The sequence below is a fragment of the Colossoma macropomum genome, unplaced genomic scaffold (genome assembly GCF_904425465.1).
Source record: "Colossoma macropomum unplaced genomic scaffold, Colossoma_macropomum, whole genome shotgun sequence".
Taxonomy (NCBI): domain Eukaryota; kingdom Metazoa; phylum Chordata; class Actinopteri; order Characiformes; family Serrasalmidae; genus Colossoma; species Colossoma macropomum.
In genome coordinates, this window is record NW_023494802.1 from 27,115,537 (window position 1) to 27,132,770 (window position 17,234).

The window sequence follows — 17,234 nt, forward strand, 5'->3', positions numbered from 1 at the left end:
CCACTCTGAATGACTGTTTACATTTTTATGATTTACTTCCCTCTAAGAGTATAATTAATTCAGCCTTCAGTATCTCAACCTCTGACCATATTAGTTTTGGTGACCACTGAATAAGAGAAACTTGGAGTTTTGCCCTCCACAGCAGTTTTGTTATTGTTGTGGTTTCCTTCTTACTATACGCACAAGCTGTCAAAAAAAAGAGAAAAAAGACAACACAATAAAATTCACTCTTAAATCCAAACTTTAGAAATGTAGTTTATTGCACTTACAAAAGATAACAATGTATCATAATTTTTTTAAAGTATACAACTCTCATTGCAAAGTTCTCTTCTACATTTGAAACATGTCATAACATTGCAGAACTGTACAATATACTGTAAGCAAGAGAAAATGGAGTATAAAAGAAAAGCAAAGACTTTATAACGAGAAAAAACCCTGCATAGGCTGAGTACACTAATAAGGTGTCAATAAATTTAAAAAGGGGAAAGAATGTGACTTATTTGGTACAACAATAGCATATTGTAATAAAAAAATGCTGTTTTCCAGTTCCTCATCGTAAACAAGCATGTCACTTAAGTCATTATTTCCACCTTAAATCAAACCACAGTTTCTAACCTAATAATGTCTACAGTACACCTGTCCTCCAGGAGAGAGACCATAATCCACAGCAACACATACGGTGCGAAACTACGTGATCAATACCTTCAGCAGTTTTATTGCGAGAAAACAGAGCACTTACGTGGGAATGTTTTGCAGGAATCCACCACAAGAGCCAAACCCAAACAATACCCACTGTTTTAAAAAATTAATTTAGACAAAATAGTAGTAGTAAAGAAGCATATGTACATGAACAATGACCATTAATGCAGGAATATAGTTAATTAGTAAAAAGGCTGAATTGGAGGATGGCTAGCCGTACGGTATAAGTAATATCAGCTACTGTCAAATAACTTAGTACATCTGGAATGCATATATTAGCATCTTCTCATGGTTTAATTCAATTTCAATGCCAGTGCCGTTCGAGAAATTCAGTAAAAAATAGAGCTACGGAGTAAAATTGATCAATCCATGCTTCTCCTATGAATGTGTACTTTTATAGCAACAGTTGGCTAAATTTTATAGAACGTTAGAAAAAATGTTATTCAATTGTAATGCACTACATTTAGATTCACTATAGAAAGTACAATGCAAAGACAATCGAAAAAAAATTCGGACTGTAATTTACCTTGGAAAATTAATATATTAATTAATATAAGAATAAATGCAAATAACAGATAAATAATAGAAAAAAAAAATTACATGACCATTTTGCGACCTCTATGCATTCAAATGAAATTTTGTTACTTTGCCTTTAAGACTGATATATGTAAATCATCTCTGTTATAATTTGCTTCCCTGTATTTTGCATAATTCCAAAACAGTCCGGGCTGTCCACTCACTGGAATTTCAGCGTGAAATGGCTAAACTGCTGCAGGCTGAACAGGTAGACATATGCAAATAAGTTGTTTTGTGTGACATCACAAAAAGAGCAAATTCGAAACAGGCTTCACAGCTTTATTTTTTAAAAAGGGATAAATTCTGTTTCCGTGATATGGGCCCTTTAAACACTTCTGCACAGTACTGTAATGTTTTTAGTTTTAAATGTGACGCTACTAAGCTGGACTATGTTGTAGCTAATAGAAATCAGGCAGGTCTGAAACCAAAACTAATAATGCAAGATTTTTGCCAACTTTCTATAAAGAGTTCAACTTTGCAACAGTTGCTACAAAAGAACACTTTTTTGTGTGAAGGTGAATTGATGATAGTTGTGGGAGAAGTGTATACTGAATATTCATAAACTCAATTAGATTTTGTTCCACATTTCATCCAACCCTACACTCAAAATGATCTCATCATCGCTGTTGTAAAAAAAAACCTTGTATTCCTGAAATGATAACTTTATAGGAGAAGGAAAAACACATTCTTAACTTAATGTATGATAATGTAAGGAATGACTTTTGAAAGGATTGCTTTTCAAAACTTCTATTGGCCTGATCGTCACAAAAAGTAAAGGGCAGGTGGCATTTTCAAATTATTTCAAATAACGTTCACAAAAAGAGGGAAAAAATGGAGTTAGGAGGTTTTCATGAGACAGCAATGCAATGCAAATAAACAGTGTGTGGAAGACCACTCCATAATGTTCAGTTTAAGAGCAAGCCAGATGATTGTAACTAAACAATATGAATAAATAGAATATTTACATTAAGCATGACCAAAGGACGGTATTTACAGCCATAATTGACCAGTGACATGGGACATCTCATCTACCTGCAACAGTACCACTCTAAAGTAAAGGCAGGCTGTTGGAAACATCAGTGCATCAGAGAGCACCTATTTATGCTAATTCATCTACTATTCACAGTTCCAGTCACCATCATCACTCATTAAAAATACCCTACAGTTCCTACAAACCTTTTAACTCTATATTGTCTCAGCAGGTTTACAGTAATTCACCTTTTACAACAAACCAGACAGAATGTGCCTTGATCAAAGACTTCAGGACGAGGGATAAACATAACACCCAACAAAACATTTCCTATGTTTTGGCCTATATATGATAAGATCCTGCCACATGTCTGATACTAGTTGCCCTTTGTTGCCTTTGCAAAGCATTCATAAAAGGTTTTCAATGGCAGAGCAGCATAGTGCACGATGGTACTAGATGAAAACAAAGTTAGGTTAAAATATCGACTGGTTCTTAAAACTGCAGGCTCATGACAAAGGATCTTTCTAAACACCGAAAATGATCAACACTAAAAGAAGAATGCCCAAAGCAAAATCATTTGGAGATTAGAGGAGTTCTTTCAAATGCATCAGGCTGATATTCATACCTCACAAATCAAATCTGATTGCAAAGCTCACCCATCCGTTTCTTTTTTGATGATACCAAAAGATTACATAATAAAAATACATTTTTTTATATAACAGTACAAAACCTGCCCCCCCCCCATTGGCACATAATCACAAGACTATACAGCTGTCTCTGTGTTAACAAGAGACTTTATCAGTAGTTGTTTTGGGTCATATCAGAAAAAGTCATGTGATATAATAAAAGTAAATGAAAAAACTATTTTCCATGAGTTTGGTCTTTGATAGTTTGACTAGGATGTTCAGTTTGCCGACTTCACGTGACCGTGTCCGATCTGCCTCATGACTTTGTTAGCATGAAGCAAGCATGACGTAATATCATTTCAAAGTAAAAAAAAAAAAAAAAATTCATATTTCAACTGTTCTCCAGGTGATCCAGGTTTAAGAAAGGAAACTATGGAACATCATTTTCAGGAGAAGATACTTATGGTCTTGGATGGACAGGGTAAGACAGTAAGAAGTTGCTTACCAGGAAAAGGACTACACACCAACATCTGACCAAATCAAAACATTTCCCCTCAAAATCATGTCCTCTCAGTGTCTGATGGTGGCATTCGAGTCTCATCCACCGGCTTTGTTTCTTGAAGAGAACCATAGCTTTCTGGGCCTCTATGGAGAACTCCAGGCCTATCCCTATCTTCTGGAGCCTGGGTGCAACTGGGGCAAAGCAGGGGGAGGGGGAGGACTCGGAAGAAGACTGGAGCAAAGGATGGGGGGGTGTTACAGAGGATGAGTGACAGATCTGGAGCATCCTCTAAAGGAGCTTAAGAAAGGCGAGGTGGAAACACAATGAGGTCAGAAAAGCAGCTAAAGATCGATCGTTACTGACCTACAAAAAAAAGAGCTGGAGAAAACGAGTTCAAACAATACCTCTAATACCTCTATGAGTTCCATCCATTTATGTTCTTTTGTAGGAGGTTAAGAGGTATTCTCTAGCACCAGTTTTTGTGGCTAATACAAAAAGAGGTGTTTGCTTTCTCCTTTCACTGTGCAAGTTAGCTGTCATTTAACACTCATACTCTTTGTAAGGAGCATAGTGCAGCACAGCCTCATCCAAGCTTCTCTCCAAAGCTGCTCTTCAGGGCATTCTCTACAGGTTCTCCCCTGGCTGATATTGCGGCTCAGTGGAGGTGAAGTAGTCCTCAAGGAAGCCCTGCAGGTATTCAAACGTGGGTCGCTCCTCAGGCTCCTTCCTCCAACAGCTCAGCATGAGCTCGTGCAAGGATTCAGGGCATTCAGCTGGGCAGGGCATCCTGTAGCCGCGCTCCACCTGGTCCAGCACCTCGCGGTTCACCATCCCTGAGCATGACATCAAAGAGGTTAGTGTAATCATAAGCAAGAACTTGTTATTATGAGAGGTCCATTAACTGTGGTGATTTTATGCAAGATATTTGAGCCAAACACTACATACTCTTTATGCTAGTTCTGTCAGATTTTACTGGTGACTTCAATAATGTTTTCATGTAAGTATGTGTCAAAGAGAAAGGAGCCTGGTCTTGCATGACTTGAAATTACTGACTGGTGGCGTTGACAAGATGGCTCACAGACTTTCCTATAAGGACTTTGGTATGCGCAAGAATTAACGAACAGATATCCGGTTACCAGCAGGTAGGAAATAAAAAACATTATGTACGTCCAGAGGCTTTTACTTGTTTAGGTGATAACTCTGGTGTTAAGAGGCAAAAAAATCAGGAGCACAAACATTTAGCAGAGGAATACATTTTAAAACATGTTTTATCATTTTAAAAAAGCTGAGAAAAATTGGTAGTTTTTGTGTTGGATGATTAATGAAGGCTTCTTCAGATGTGAGCTAAAAACACAGCTAACTGGTGAAGCACTGGATGCTGATCCAGATTGTTTTTCTCCTCAGTGGATGATTTTCTGGACCTAGCTAACATAAGCTATACTAGTTAAGCAAGTCAACAATAAAGTCATGCTACACATGCCTTCTCAATCACGTATTAAAGTGTATGTCACATTTCGGAGTGGCATAGTGCAATATACGAACACACTTACAAATACAAGCAAAACTGTAATATTTTACAGTCTTACTAAAACATAAAAGTAGCGTTTCATGGAATTGCTAGTCTTCCTGTGATTAAACAGAACAAGTACCGGAACAGTCATTTCAGTATTGGCATACTAGTACACTGAATGGTTAAAAGAAGTACTCGAGTACCCATGCGCATCCCTAATTTTAATCTTAAGTTCCTATTCTAATATCCTTATTTTTAAACACATAACATTTAAGTATGTACCTAATTGTTTAGTTCATGTGTTTTATGCAAATATGAGTTAACATGTTACCAGTTAACCTAGAGAACCTAGAGATAGAGTCACATGTGTTGGGGTATCATAGTACAAACTTGTTACAGTAATGTAATTCTTTTTCTTGTGACTAGTAGTGTAGTGTAGTAGTGACAACTAGTGTAACACAGTTGTTACAGTTACTGACCAAAAAGAATGCTGTTTCTTGCGTTACTCAAATGAGCAATATTAATTACGTGCAATGCATTTCAAACAAATTTCCTCTATGGAGATTATCTGTTCCTGTCTAAGCACCAGCAGCACTGTAAACATGCTAAAACAGTCTGTCAAACCATCTAATCACACTATTAGGAAACTAATGGATAAAGACCCCCATGCTAAAGAAGAGAGATCCCAAACTCACCTAGGCCAGACTTGATTGTCATTCAGGAATATCTTTGCAAGCTGTAGATTTTATTCATGAGGATTTTATTTTGTGGAAGCTGTTTTTAAATTGTTTATACTAACTAGTTTCTGGGTTTTTAAACAGCATCAGGCACTTGCAATTTTAAATCGTGCACAACTAGCTGTGTCTTGTTAGGCATGTGTATGAGTTTTAGAAAGTAACACAGAGGTAAAATGAGTAGTGAGATTTTTTTTTTTCAGGTAATAAGTAAACCAAGTCAACCAACTTGTACTAAACTGTACAAATATGTACACATCATATGTCATTTTGTTTGAAATATTTCAATACGAATCTCTACTTAGATGTTGCAATTTCACTTCATTTCACTCAATGTGACAATATCAGCTGCACAGTCAACATTGTATTTAAAATGACAAGATAATACACATTTTTTAAATTCAAAACTACACTTTTTAATTGAACGCTGAATAACTAATAACTCAATAATGGTAATATTAAAATGAGTGCAGATATCTGTAAATCTGAATAGCCGTGTCCAGCCCTGGTATATAGATTTGAATACTTGGGTGCTACAGCAGTCAATGAAACAAACAGCAATTAAACTTGATCTGTTACAAGTCATTGGTCATTTATGCAATGACGCAAATGCTGCTGAATGAATGAAACTGGTTTATTCCCCACGTTTACCTGGATATGGCACCCTGCCTTTAGTTGCCAGTTCAGTCAGTAAAACCCCAAATGACCAAACGTCAGATTTGATGGTGAAGCGTCCATACAGGGCAGCCTCTGGTGCAGTCCACTTTATAGGAAACTTTGCTCCTGTGGTTAAAAGGAGATGAGGCATGTTATGAGGATACACACTAGGTGGAATGCTTTTGTTCAATGTTTTAACAATTGAGTAATGATAATGAATGAATGAAAACAATGAATGATGATATTTTAAAAGAAACGGAAACGAAAATGAAACGGACATAACATAGTTCAGAGGAAGAGAAAGATATCAAGCTTTCCAGAAATTGAACAGATATACAGGAACAGAGAGGGGGTGGGGGAGAAAGGCGTGTGTGTGAGTGAGTGTTTGTGTGAGTGTGTGTGTGTGTGTGTGTGTGTGTGTGTGTGTGAGTGTGAGTGTGTGAGAGAGAGAGGAATTTCATGAAATTTCATGAAAATGAGAGAGAAGAGAGACAAAAAAGAGAGATAGAAAAGAGCAGAGAAAACAGAAGAGAGAGAGATATATATACAGACACAGAGAGATAGACAGAGACAGTGAGAGATAATCAGACAGACAGACAGACACACAGATAGACAGTGCTTGTCCTACCCTGTCTGGCTGTGTATTCGTTGTCCTCTATGAGGCGAGCAAGGCCAAAGTCTGCTACTTTACACACCAAGTTATCTCCCACCAGGATGTTGGCAGCTCTGAGGTCTCTGTGCACGTAGTTCATTCTCTCCACGTACGCCATGCCAGACGCAATCTGAGGACAACACAAACCCAAACATGCCACACTGAGCACACAGTGCAGTCCTGATGTCCTACACTAACCTCACGGTTCACTGCACAAGATAAAAATGCTCAGTGCATTCAAATTTTTATTACTAGCTTTTATCATCTGCAGCAGTGGTGGCTCTTATACCTTGCTGATGTGATTGCAATGAGTCTAATTAATAAGTCACTCACCTGGGAGGCCATGTCTACAAGCTGGGGCAACCGCAGCATCTTCCCCATGTCCCCTTTTAAGAAGTCAAGTAGACTTCCTGTGTGACACCACATCAAATCATGACCTCAGTCCTCTTTATAGATAGGCTCAGCATCAAAAGTTTGGACATACTTAGCTTTTCAAGAAGTTATTTAATAAAGGAGCACATGTTTCTAACATATAACAAGTTAAGTTAAACAAAACAAAATCACATATTCAAATATTTGTGACAAAAATAAACAAACTGAAATGTCTGGAAAAACTTGTTTTTATGATAAGCATGTGAAGCAGTTACAACTGCTAAGTGAGGAGTTTTCTTAGTGTATAGTTTGTTTAGTAACTGATAAACATGGGTGTTGTTGTTTTTCTCAAAAAGTAACCTGTTTACTCCTTCATATGTCTAATATGAAAAGCTAGATATCACCAAACCTTTGACAGGCAGTGCATAATTTAGTTTAAAAAACATACAATTCATTAAATGACACTGTCCAGACTGCTATACTACTTAACAGTAGACCCTCGGCAATGCTGACCTTGCCCCATGTACTCCGTCACAATATAGATGGGCTCCTCAGACACCACAGCGTACAGCTGCACCAGTTTCTCATGCCGCAGCTTCTTCATGACCTGAGCTTCCTGTAAAAAGGCTTCTGGAGACATGGTGCCCGGCTTCAGAGTCTTTATGGCCACACGTGTTGTCCCGTTCCACGTGCCTGACCAGAGCAGGGGACATTTAGCACTTTTATTAGTATTGTAGCTGAGGGTCATTTGTTTCTGAATAAATGACTAGAACTAGAACTACAAAGAATTCTCAGATGATCAAGTAAAACAGATGTATTTGCATGCTAATACTAACTTGTTCACATAGAAACAGTACAAAATATTCTAGTATTGAACAGTCCTGAATATAATACTGAACATGATAGTTTAAAAATCAAATCAGTTTCTGAGAATGAATAATTAGGAAATGTGTTGAGGATTTTTACTCTTGGTCAGGGTTTCAACTAGGGCCTGACTGATATAAAATTCTGTTGCCAATGATTTTAAGGGTGAAAAATTTTGGTGAAAATATCTGATATATTTATATTTGTAACTGCTGCACCACTTAAGGTAGAATGGAAAATTCAAATAAGAAGCTAACTTTGTGCTAAAAGCTCAGTTCGAGGGTTCACTGGTGGGTCTGGCATCCAACTGACACATTTCTTCATGTGTTCAAAACATATACAGCTGAGGTTCATTTGTGCAGAAAAAAAATGTGGCCCTAAAATCCGTAATCAAACATCGTATTGATTAACACATATTACCCTACAGTGTGTCTGTGTTCATCTGTGGTCATCTTGTGCAGAATGGTACCAAACTGTGCTCAGCGAATTAGTTCCAGTTATCCTACATGACTGCCCCTTCTTTTAACTACATGGAGAAGCTTACATTTTTATAGTTCATAGGAAGTCATACTATGTTCTAAACCACATTGACTTGTCTGCACAACCTGATTTAGCCTGAATGTGGTTTGAGTGGGTTAAGAGAAGTTTTGAGAATGTATTTGTGAAACCAGTTTGGGAGACTGTGTACTTGTACCTGTTTCAATACCGGTTTTAACAAGCCCTCGTCCTCTTGGCCTTGTCATTTCCGCCCGGGGGAAATCCCTGCGCCATCTTAAGGGCTGTTCCATTATTTTGTTAGCTCAAGTGAAGTGTGTTAGATGAGCCCTAAAGGCTACACGGCTAACAAGAGTATGTTTTTAAGTTATGTAAACTTGTGTTCCTTTGAAAATAAAACATTGCTGCAGTGGGGGCAGAGCAACTGAGAAGTCTTTGCACTTTTGGTTTCTGTTAATTACCTCTTATTTCTCCATCAGTCCTCTTCATAAAGTGTTAAACATGTTATTCTTGTGCTGAAGATTAGGTTTAGATTTTACCTTTTCTTTTTATTTTATTTTAACCATTATGTTTAGTATGTTTACCAGTTCTGTAATGCTATCACTGAAAGAGTGGGTAATTCCCAGTGGGTTTTCAAGTGGCACAACTGTTTTTAAGTTTTTGCCCTGTTTTCAGGAGATCGCAAGTTCAAATCTTTCCAAAAAAATCGCTAATTCTTGGCATGCTGTCTGCGATATTTTCGCAGATACTTATAAAAAGCAGGCCTGTCAATATAACTGCTATACTGGTTGGAATCTATTCTAACATTTGATCACAGTCAGTGAATATGGTGGTTCTTACCCATCCAGACCTCTCCGAAGCAGCCCTGTCCCAGTTTAACATCTAGACGTAAAGACTCACGAGGGATCTCCCAGGCATCCCGAGCCAAACCCTGAGTCTGCGGCTTGAGCACAGGACACACATCCGTCAGACAGTGGCACAAACCATCAGCATGCTCTGAAAGAGAGAGGAGAGACAGAACAAGAGTTTGGTTGAAGTTAATTACATTTTATGAACTGTATAAGCTGTAGAAATAACACCAAATTATATTAGTCCCCTGCGAATAAACATGCCTGCAAATAGGGATGCACTGACACTACTTTTTTATTTCTGTTACCTTTACTTGACCAAGTTTCTGCCGATACAGAGCACTGATACTGACAATACAGTTTTTCTCTGTACTCTCTGTGAAGTACACCCCTGGCTTCAGTACCTGGTACTTTAAGTAGACATTTCCTATAACTGTCTACCAGTTTCTGACATCCACTGGGAGAGGTTTTGCCCCCTCCTCTACGCAGAATATGCAAAGGCTTCTGTTTGGGCTCCTCTGACACAATCTATCCCTCTAGTGACAAATACTCAGGACTACGGATGGCATTATTTACAGTAACATAGCAGATAGTACAGCACAGACATACAGCACTAATGAAGACTGAATAAGTTGAAATTAAAACCGGTTTGGGTATATTTGGTTGTTGTTTAGTAAGTGATTGAATGAACTGATGCTCATGATTGTCAGATGCAGTGTTTGATGGAATAGTTTGCTTTTGTGGCATGTGTTTAGTGTACTGTGGGGGTCCATCTACTTTGCAAAGAAAATGTATTATTCTGGCCAGCAAGCCAAAGCAAGCCAAGTGATTAAGCAACTGAGACTATAACTAACCTAAATACTCAACAGGTGCCTCTAAATACTGATATACCATTCCACTTTTTTTTTTTGTTGTTTAATATTTTATTTTTAAAAAATATTATATTTTGTTTTTATTTAAGCAGTGGTCTGTGTCACAAATATGCCAGTGAGCCAAAACATTACAACCACCTGCCTAATATGCCGTTGGTCCTAAACAGCTCCAACCTGACGAAGCTGAGGCACCAAAATGTTATCAAGTCCTGAACACTGCGAGGTGTCCCACAGGTGCTCGATTGGGTTGAGATCTGGGGAATTTGTAAACCAGCACAACTCCTTGAATTGTTCGTCATGTTCCTCAAACCATTCCTGAGCAACATTTGCAGAGTGGCATGGTGCTTTATCTTGATGAAAGAAGCCACTGCCATTGGGGAACACCACTGCATGAAGGAGTGTACCTGGTCCACAATGATATTTAAGTAGGTGGCACGTGTCAAACTGACATGAATGACATGAATGCCCAGACCCAAGTTTCCCCAGTAGAACATTACCCAGAGTATCACACTCGGTCCACTGGCATGTACTTTATCCCACAGTGCATCCTGGCATCATCACTTCCCATCACACTTTTCATCACATCACCTGAAACAGGTAAAGCGCTGTTTCGGAGATGCTCTGACCTAGTCGTCTGGTCATAACAAAGTCAAAGTCACTCGAGTCTTCATGCCTGTCTATCTCTCCCACATCCAACACTTCGAGAACCAACTGTTCTTTTACCATCTAATATATCCCAGACCTTGACAAGTAAGATAATCAATGTTATTTGCCTCATCCGTGACTGGTCATAATGTCTTGGCTTATCAGTGTAAAATATACTAAGTTTGAAAGTATGTAAAATTGCTATGCTCTTGGCAATGGTTTTTCTTAAAATACTTAATTAAATCTGATCTAGTGAAATCCTTCCTGGTCATGCCACCCCTGAAAATATTGCTAATACAGATTTTGCAATAAATATTATTAGCACCGGTTGTGTCAAGTGTCAAATAATTCCACAACGCCTATATGTGGCTTGCTTCAATTAAGTTCCATCCTCTGGCATTACTGGGTAGCATGAGCCAGAAATGGCCTCTTTGCTATAAAAAAAAATGATTCAATGTTTTCATTTTAAAAAGTGGGTAACCTGGTTGCCCTAAAATTTGGAGTTCAGTGAACTTCAAAAAATAAGTTAACAGATTTTTGTTCTGTTAACTTACTATTAAGGCAACCAGGTTACTTAGCTTTTACCACAGTCATTTTTTAACAGTGTTCGTATCACTTAATAAGCAATAACATGTTTTCTCTGCAGTGTACGACTTGAACACTAAAAAGTGTAAAATGACAAAAAAGTTTGGATATGTTTTCCACTTCCAACTAGCAGCTAAACATACTGCATACTAAACGTTTTTGGGGTGACAGCAATGCGTAAATCTATTTCCCATCTCTGAAAGTTACACCAGAATTTCATATCATGTGTGAATCAGTCATGAATGTTACAGACATCCTGTGGTACACTTAAACTACCTCACGTCCCCATTTCAAATTAATAATGTCTGAACAGTAATTTAGTGTCCAAAGACAATCACATGTTAACATAAGCACTGTGCTCAGTTTTTCTAGTTATAGAATAGCAGTAACACAAATATCTTTTGTACCACATCGAGGTCTACTGTTCACTAGCATCTGACATTTCAAAACTATTTGGCTTTTTGTTTGTACTGCCATATTTCTGTCAGGTACTGCAGGCCTGGGAAAGAAACAGTGTTATCACTTCCTTTTCAACACAAACGCACATGCAGTGTTCAGACAGTAAATGACTCACTGCGGTAGTGGCTGACCAGCTGCTGCAGGTTACTGAACTGTGTGCGAGATGTGATGTAGAAGCCACCGCTGTCCAGCTTCCGGATCTTATAATGTTTCACATTCAGCCCTTTCACATTGTCGTAGTCCAGCACAGACAGACAGTAGGCACCTGAAGGAGGTAGACAGACAGCGTAAAGAGAGTGTCAATATTGTTACAACTGAGTTACAGCAGCACATGGATTCTTATGAAAATATTCTAATGCCACTGTTGAGGAATTTAATGAAAGTTGTAGCATTAATAAAACGATAGCACTGAAAGGCCAATTGTACAATACATCTATACCATGGACCAAACCTGGACATTTGGCCTGCTAGAAAGTAACCTCCCACAGTCTCAGCCAATGATTAGCCTCTAATTTTTCCCTTTAAAATTAGATTTTTCTATATTACATGTAATAGTTGCCCAACAACGAGACATTGTCTCTGGTACGTGTTTTTAAAATCTATTCATGGTGGAGATGTGCATGCAGGGTTATTGTAAAGCAAAATAGTTCCTCAGAAGACGTGTAGGATCACTGGTCATTTTGGAAATTGAATAAAATGGCTATGTTTGTATTGTAGATATTGTACCTTCTAGTTCCTATCACCACCATTGTAAAAAAAAAAGTCTGTAAGTTTCTCTACAAAGAGGATTTGCACATCAAACTTCACTAAATTACTATTTACATATCAACAATTGCATTGTGCAAGCAAAAACAAGCCAAAAGTTTAGGCACCCCTAACGCATGCAATAAATCTCTGCATCTCTCCAAGACAGTCACTAGGAGGCAGTCTTCCAACATTAACATGCATATCTTTGTGTAGCAGACCACACATGCTGGCTTAAACCATGCACTTCACTGTCTTACGCTCTGATGTCTCTTTTAATTCTCTCCTTTTATTTCTTTCCCCGTCGACTCCTGAATCATTGTCATGTGCTCTCTCTCTCTCGCTCTTTCTCTGTATGAATAGGGTTATAAGGCTCTTGGTAACAGTGGCATTTCATGATGACCTACTTCTATTTCTCGGTTCCTGTGAGCACCCCCTCCTTCCTTCACCCTCAGCAATCCCCCACCTACCCCCATTTCTGTAACCTCTACAACTAACAAAGCTCAAACACAACACACACACACACATGCAGTGATACACTCACTCACAAACAGACATGCACTGATATACATCTATGTCTGTGTACACACATGCACAGACACCCATACAGAGTACTGAGCAAAGTCAGAGATCACCCCTTTGTTTATTCATTTCCAGTCAAAACAGCTATTAAGTAAAGGCTATTCATTTCTCAGCACAAGAGATTTAACAGTATTTCAGTAGTTCATTTGTCCACCCTATGTTCATCCATTCTTACAACTAGAGAGTTATAGCTATGTCCTTCTAGCAATACCACATCAGTGACATAATACCATTATCAGTATGTCATTCTGAAATTGTGTCATTATGTTTTCCTTTAAATAGACTTTAACATTCACACAAGCAGCCAACCACACACACCTTAGCTGCTTTCTCATGTGCATCTAAAATAGCTAAAACAGATGCATAAGAAAGGGCGGAAAGTCAAAGTGCAATAGTGCAATAACTCTTTATGGCTCCCTTTTTTTTTATTTAATTTCCACTTTAAATGACCATTAGGTACAAGTTATTAATTTTTCAGTAGATATTTCTGAGAGATTGGTCCCCACTTGCATAAGGAAGGGCAAAGTCAAAGGAAAATGAGTGAGCTTCTGAAACTAGAGCTAAAAATGATTAAAACTATAGAGAAAATGAGACTCCTAATGACCGTACGAGACCTGGTAGACCATCAAAAATGTCACTATCAAATAAACAGTACTTAAAGTTTTCATCTTTGAGAGAGAGGAGAAAATCAAGCTCCACTCTTACTTCAGATCTGAAAAAATCTATGCGTTTTTACCACTATGGGTCTCAAAAGATGTGTAGCTGTCAGGAGGTCCTTAGCGAGAAAAGGAAAAAGGAAAAGTAGTAAGGTTTTATGGACTCATGAGCCTAAAGTTAAGATCTCTGGAAGTAACAGAGGGTAGTATGTATGCTGTCAAAGCAATAAAAGACACTTCAAACTATATCTACAACCACCAGTCAAGCATGGTGATGATTTTGGTTTTGAAAGCTAAGTACAACCTAATTTTAATATATCATGCTCTACCCTCTGGAAAGCATTTTACTGGGAAGACATCCATTCTAAAGCAAGACAACCCTAAGCACACTAATCAAGACATCAAGATATCAAACTAATCAAGAAATCAAACAATGATCCCAAAGCCCAGACCTCTACATCACCAAAAAATGCTGTTATTACTGGCATCTATGTCATTTTCTATTATCTGTTCCTGTATATCGGCACTCGTCATGTATCTCCAATTTTTTTTTCTACATATTTTGAAGACGACAGCTGCCTTTACATTGTGTGAAAATGTCATGATGAATAGACCAACAGAAATGCTTTCAGAAAAGTTTGGAATAAAATCTCCTTGCATTAACTTATATTAAAAGTAAAGAACGTTTTCCCTCTGCTGTAAAGCTGCCATTTTGGGGATATTTGTTTTTCTTTGGACAGCGACGATAAGCTTCATGTCTTTTTTCCTGATGCTGAAATTTAATAACTTGCACTTAATGGCTGTTTACACTGGAAATGAAAAAATATAGGGTGGTTCCTGACTTGCACTGAGTAGTGTGTACACACACACACACACACACACACACACACACACACACACACACACACACACACACACAGGTACACACATCCTTATTTGAATATGCAATTGGAATCTTGCATCCGCCCTGTTGCGTTTATTTTTTGCAGACTATTAGGTATCTGATACTACTTAAAAACAAGAACAGAGCTGTGTTTTAACATGTGCTCTATGTGACACACTTCCTCAATCAGTCTATATATAAACGCCTAACAAGCTGTGCTTCTTCTTCATTCCGGTTTTACTACAACTTCCACGTTAGTTTCATAGTACTTACGGAATAATCCATAGCAGTTCCTGAAGAAAGTCTCAAAGGAATACTCCAGTATTTTTCAGCCTAATCTTTACCTGCTGCTTCTGCAGTTTACAGTTGATTACCAGAGACAATAACTTTGGCATGTTGCTTCAGTAACTATCCATTCACTTTTCTCCAACATGTTTTCTGTTACTGAAAACTTGGAAACACATCTAAATTACTATGGTTCAAGGGGTAAAAGTGCTGCCACAGTTAAACCAGCTGATTACTGTCAAGATGAAGGAGTAAGAAATTTAGCACAGATATGTGGGTAGACGTTCTTTAATGGGGGTAAAGGTTAAATCACCTTTGGTGGTCTCACTCTCACGGACTAGGAAAGTCCCCCTTCTGTTCTCGAGACTTAGCAACAACCGCTCTGAGTCTCTGCGAGTGATTTTCCCAAAGTACCACCTGCAGGGAGAGAGAGGTAGAGAGAGAGAGAGAGAGAGAGAGAGAGAGAGAGAGAGAGAAAACACAGTCAGTGCAGAAATAAATCTCAGCCATGAATTGTATATAAAACTACAGCACTATTAACTGCCTCCTTCACCATAGCTTGTTAGTCATTAATACTGTAAGAGTTGCCTGAATTATTGAACATTTCTCTGAAACAAATCAGCTTGATAAAGTCTGAGAAACCGAAAAGTACAGTTTTACCAAGTGAAAAATAGGGCTGGCCTGAATAATCTGAATACCCACGTACTCATGTTATGTGCAAATTCAATGTTATACTGAAGAAGATATGATGAATAGTAGGTAATTTACTTAAATCTTCTGAAGACACATTCTTCACCAAGATTTGGCTGAGTTCTATATGAATACTCTTTCAACATGCTTGCAATCATCAGATTCATCCACTCAGGCAAGGGGTCAGAAGCACAACCGATGTTACAAACTATTATTTTTCAAGTACAATTACAAGTTTCCACTGAAGCAGTCTCCAAATCCCCAAAACATACATAGTGCAGCATTAAAAATAGATAAAATTATTGCTGGTTTAATTGAATGTATCAAAAATTCATGTCAGGGATCCATCCCTCCCCTTTACAGAACCGTCCTGTATCCTATACAGCAGTGTTTCTCAATTCTGGTCCTGGAAGCCCACTGCCATACACTTTTCAGAGTTCTCCCTGCTCCCAACACACCTGATCTAACTGATCAGCTCGTGAATGGCCCATTATTAAGTTAAGGTGGTTGTGTTAAAGCAGGAAAAGCACAGGGGCCTTCAGGACCAGGGTATAGAAATGTATAGAAAATAGATTTCTATCTGGAGTTCAATCTTCATTCATGCACGAGTGGGAAAAAAAAGAAAGAGGTCTGAAGGGCTCATATTAGATGTGGGTCTAGTGCAGACAGTGTGAACTGCAACATTAATTAAAATGAAACCACATCATTTTCCTCATATGGATGACTAAAAATGCCTCAATAAATATTCCTAAGTGTGATTTTGAAAATGAATAGAGCATTCAAAGTCTATAAAATGCTGTTCAGGCCAGCCCTAGTGTAATATAACACAGCAGACCAGTCTCGGTGCTGTAGTTTCACGCACAACCTTGCAATATTCTGACATCAGAAAAGTTTGCTAGGGTAAAAACAGAAGAAAGCACTCTTTGCTGCTTTTGGTCAAGGACTGTACGGTTACTAAGCCTTACCTCTTCTCCAGAGTCAATCTGAGATGACTGGCAGGACAGAGGCGGAAAAGTGAGACATCATAACCATTAAAAAGTGGTGTCTGCATATGCATGTTCATGTGACTGGGTGACTGATATCAAGCGAGTGTCTAGGTGTGTGAGTCATACATCTGATTTTCTGCACTTTTGCACCTTTGAGTGTAACAGGCTTGTGCAGCAAAACGCATGATAATGTTGACAAGAAAGCTTCTAATTGAAGCTGCCCTGTAGTGTTGTTGCCCTGTAGGCACCCTGTAGTGTTCTTACAAGTTTCCCTTGTATTACTATTATATGCTAGAGTACCCTTAAAATGGAGTTTTTCAGATTTTCTTCATAGTTCAATCA

At 38.2% G+C, this 17,234-nt stretch overlaps 1 protein-coding gene across 1 annotated transcript in view; it reads right to left on the reverse strand.

Moving 5' to 3' along the window:
- Window positions 1-235: 235 nt before the first annotated feature.
- src (v-src avian sarcoma (Schmidt-Ruppin A-2) viral oncogene homolog) overlaps window positions 236-17,234 on the reverse strand; it is a 65,142-nt gene continuing 48,143 nt past the window's right edge. The window contains exons 5-12 of the mRNA XM_036591038.1: window positions 15,530-15,633; window positions 12,182-12,331; window positions 9,498-9,653; window positions 7,812-7,991; window positions 7,260-7,336; window positions 6,903-7,056; window positions 6,269-6,400; window positions 236-4,206 (exon numbers count right to left, since the gene is read on the reverse strand). Coding sequence (XP_036446931.1) covers window positions 3,998-4,206; window positions 6,269-6,400; window positions 6,903-7,056; window positions 7,260-7,336; window positions 7,812-7,991; window positions 9,498-9,653; window positions 12,182-12,331; window positions 15,530-15,633 — 1,162 coding nt within the window. The 3' untranslated portion in view covers window positions 236-3,997. The remainder of the gene's footprint in view (window positions 4,207-6,268; window positions 6,401-6,902; window positions 7,057-7,259; window positions 7,337-7,811; window positions 7,992-9,497; window positions 9,654-12,181; window positions 12,332-15,529; window positions 15,634-17,234) is intronic.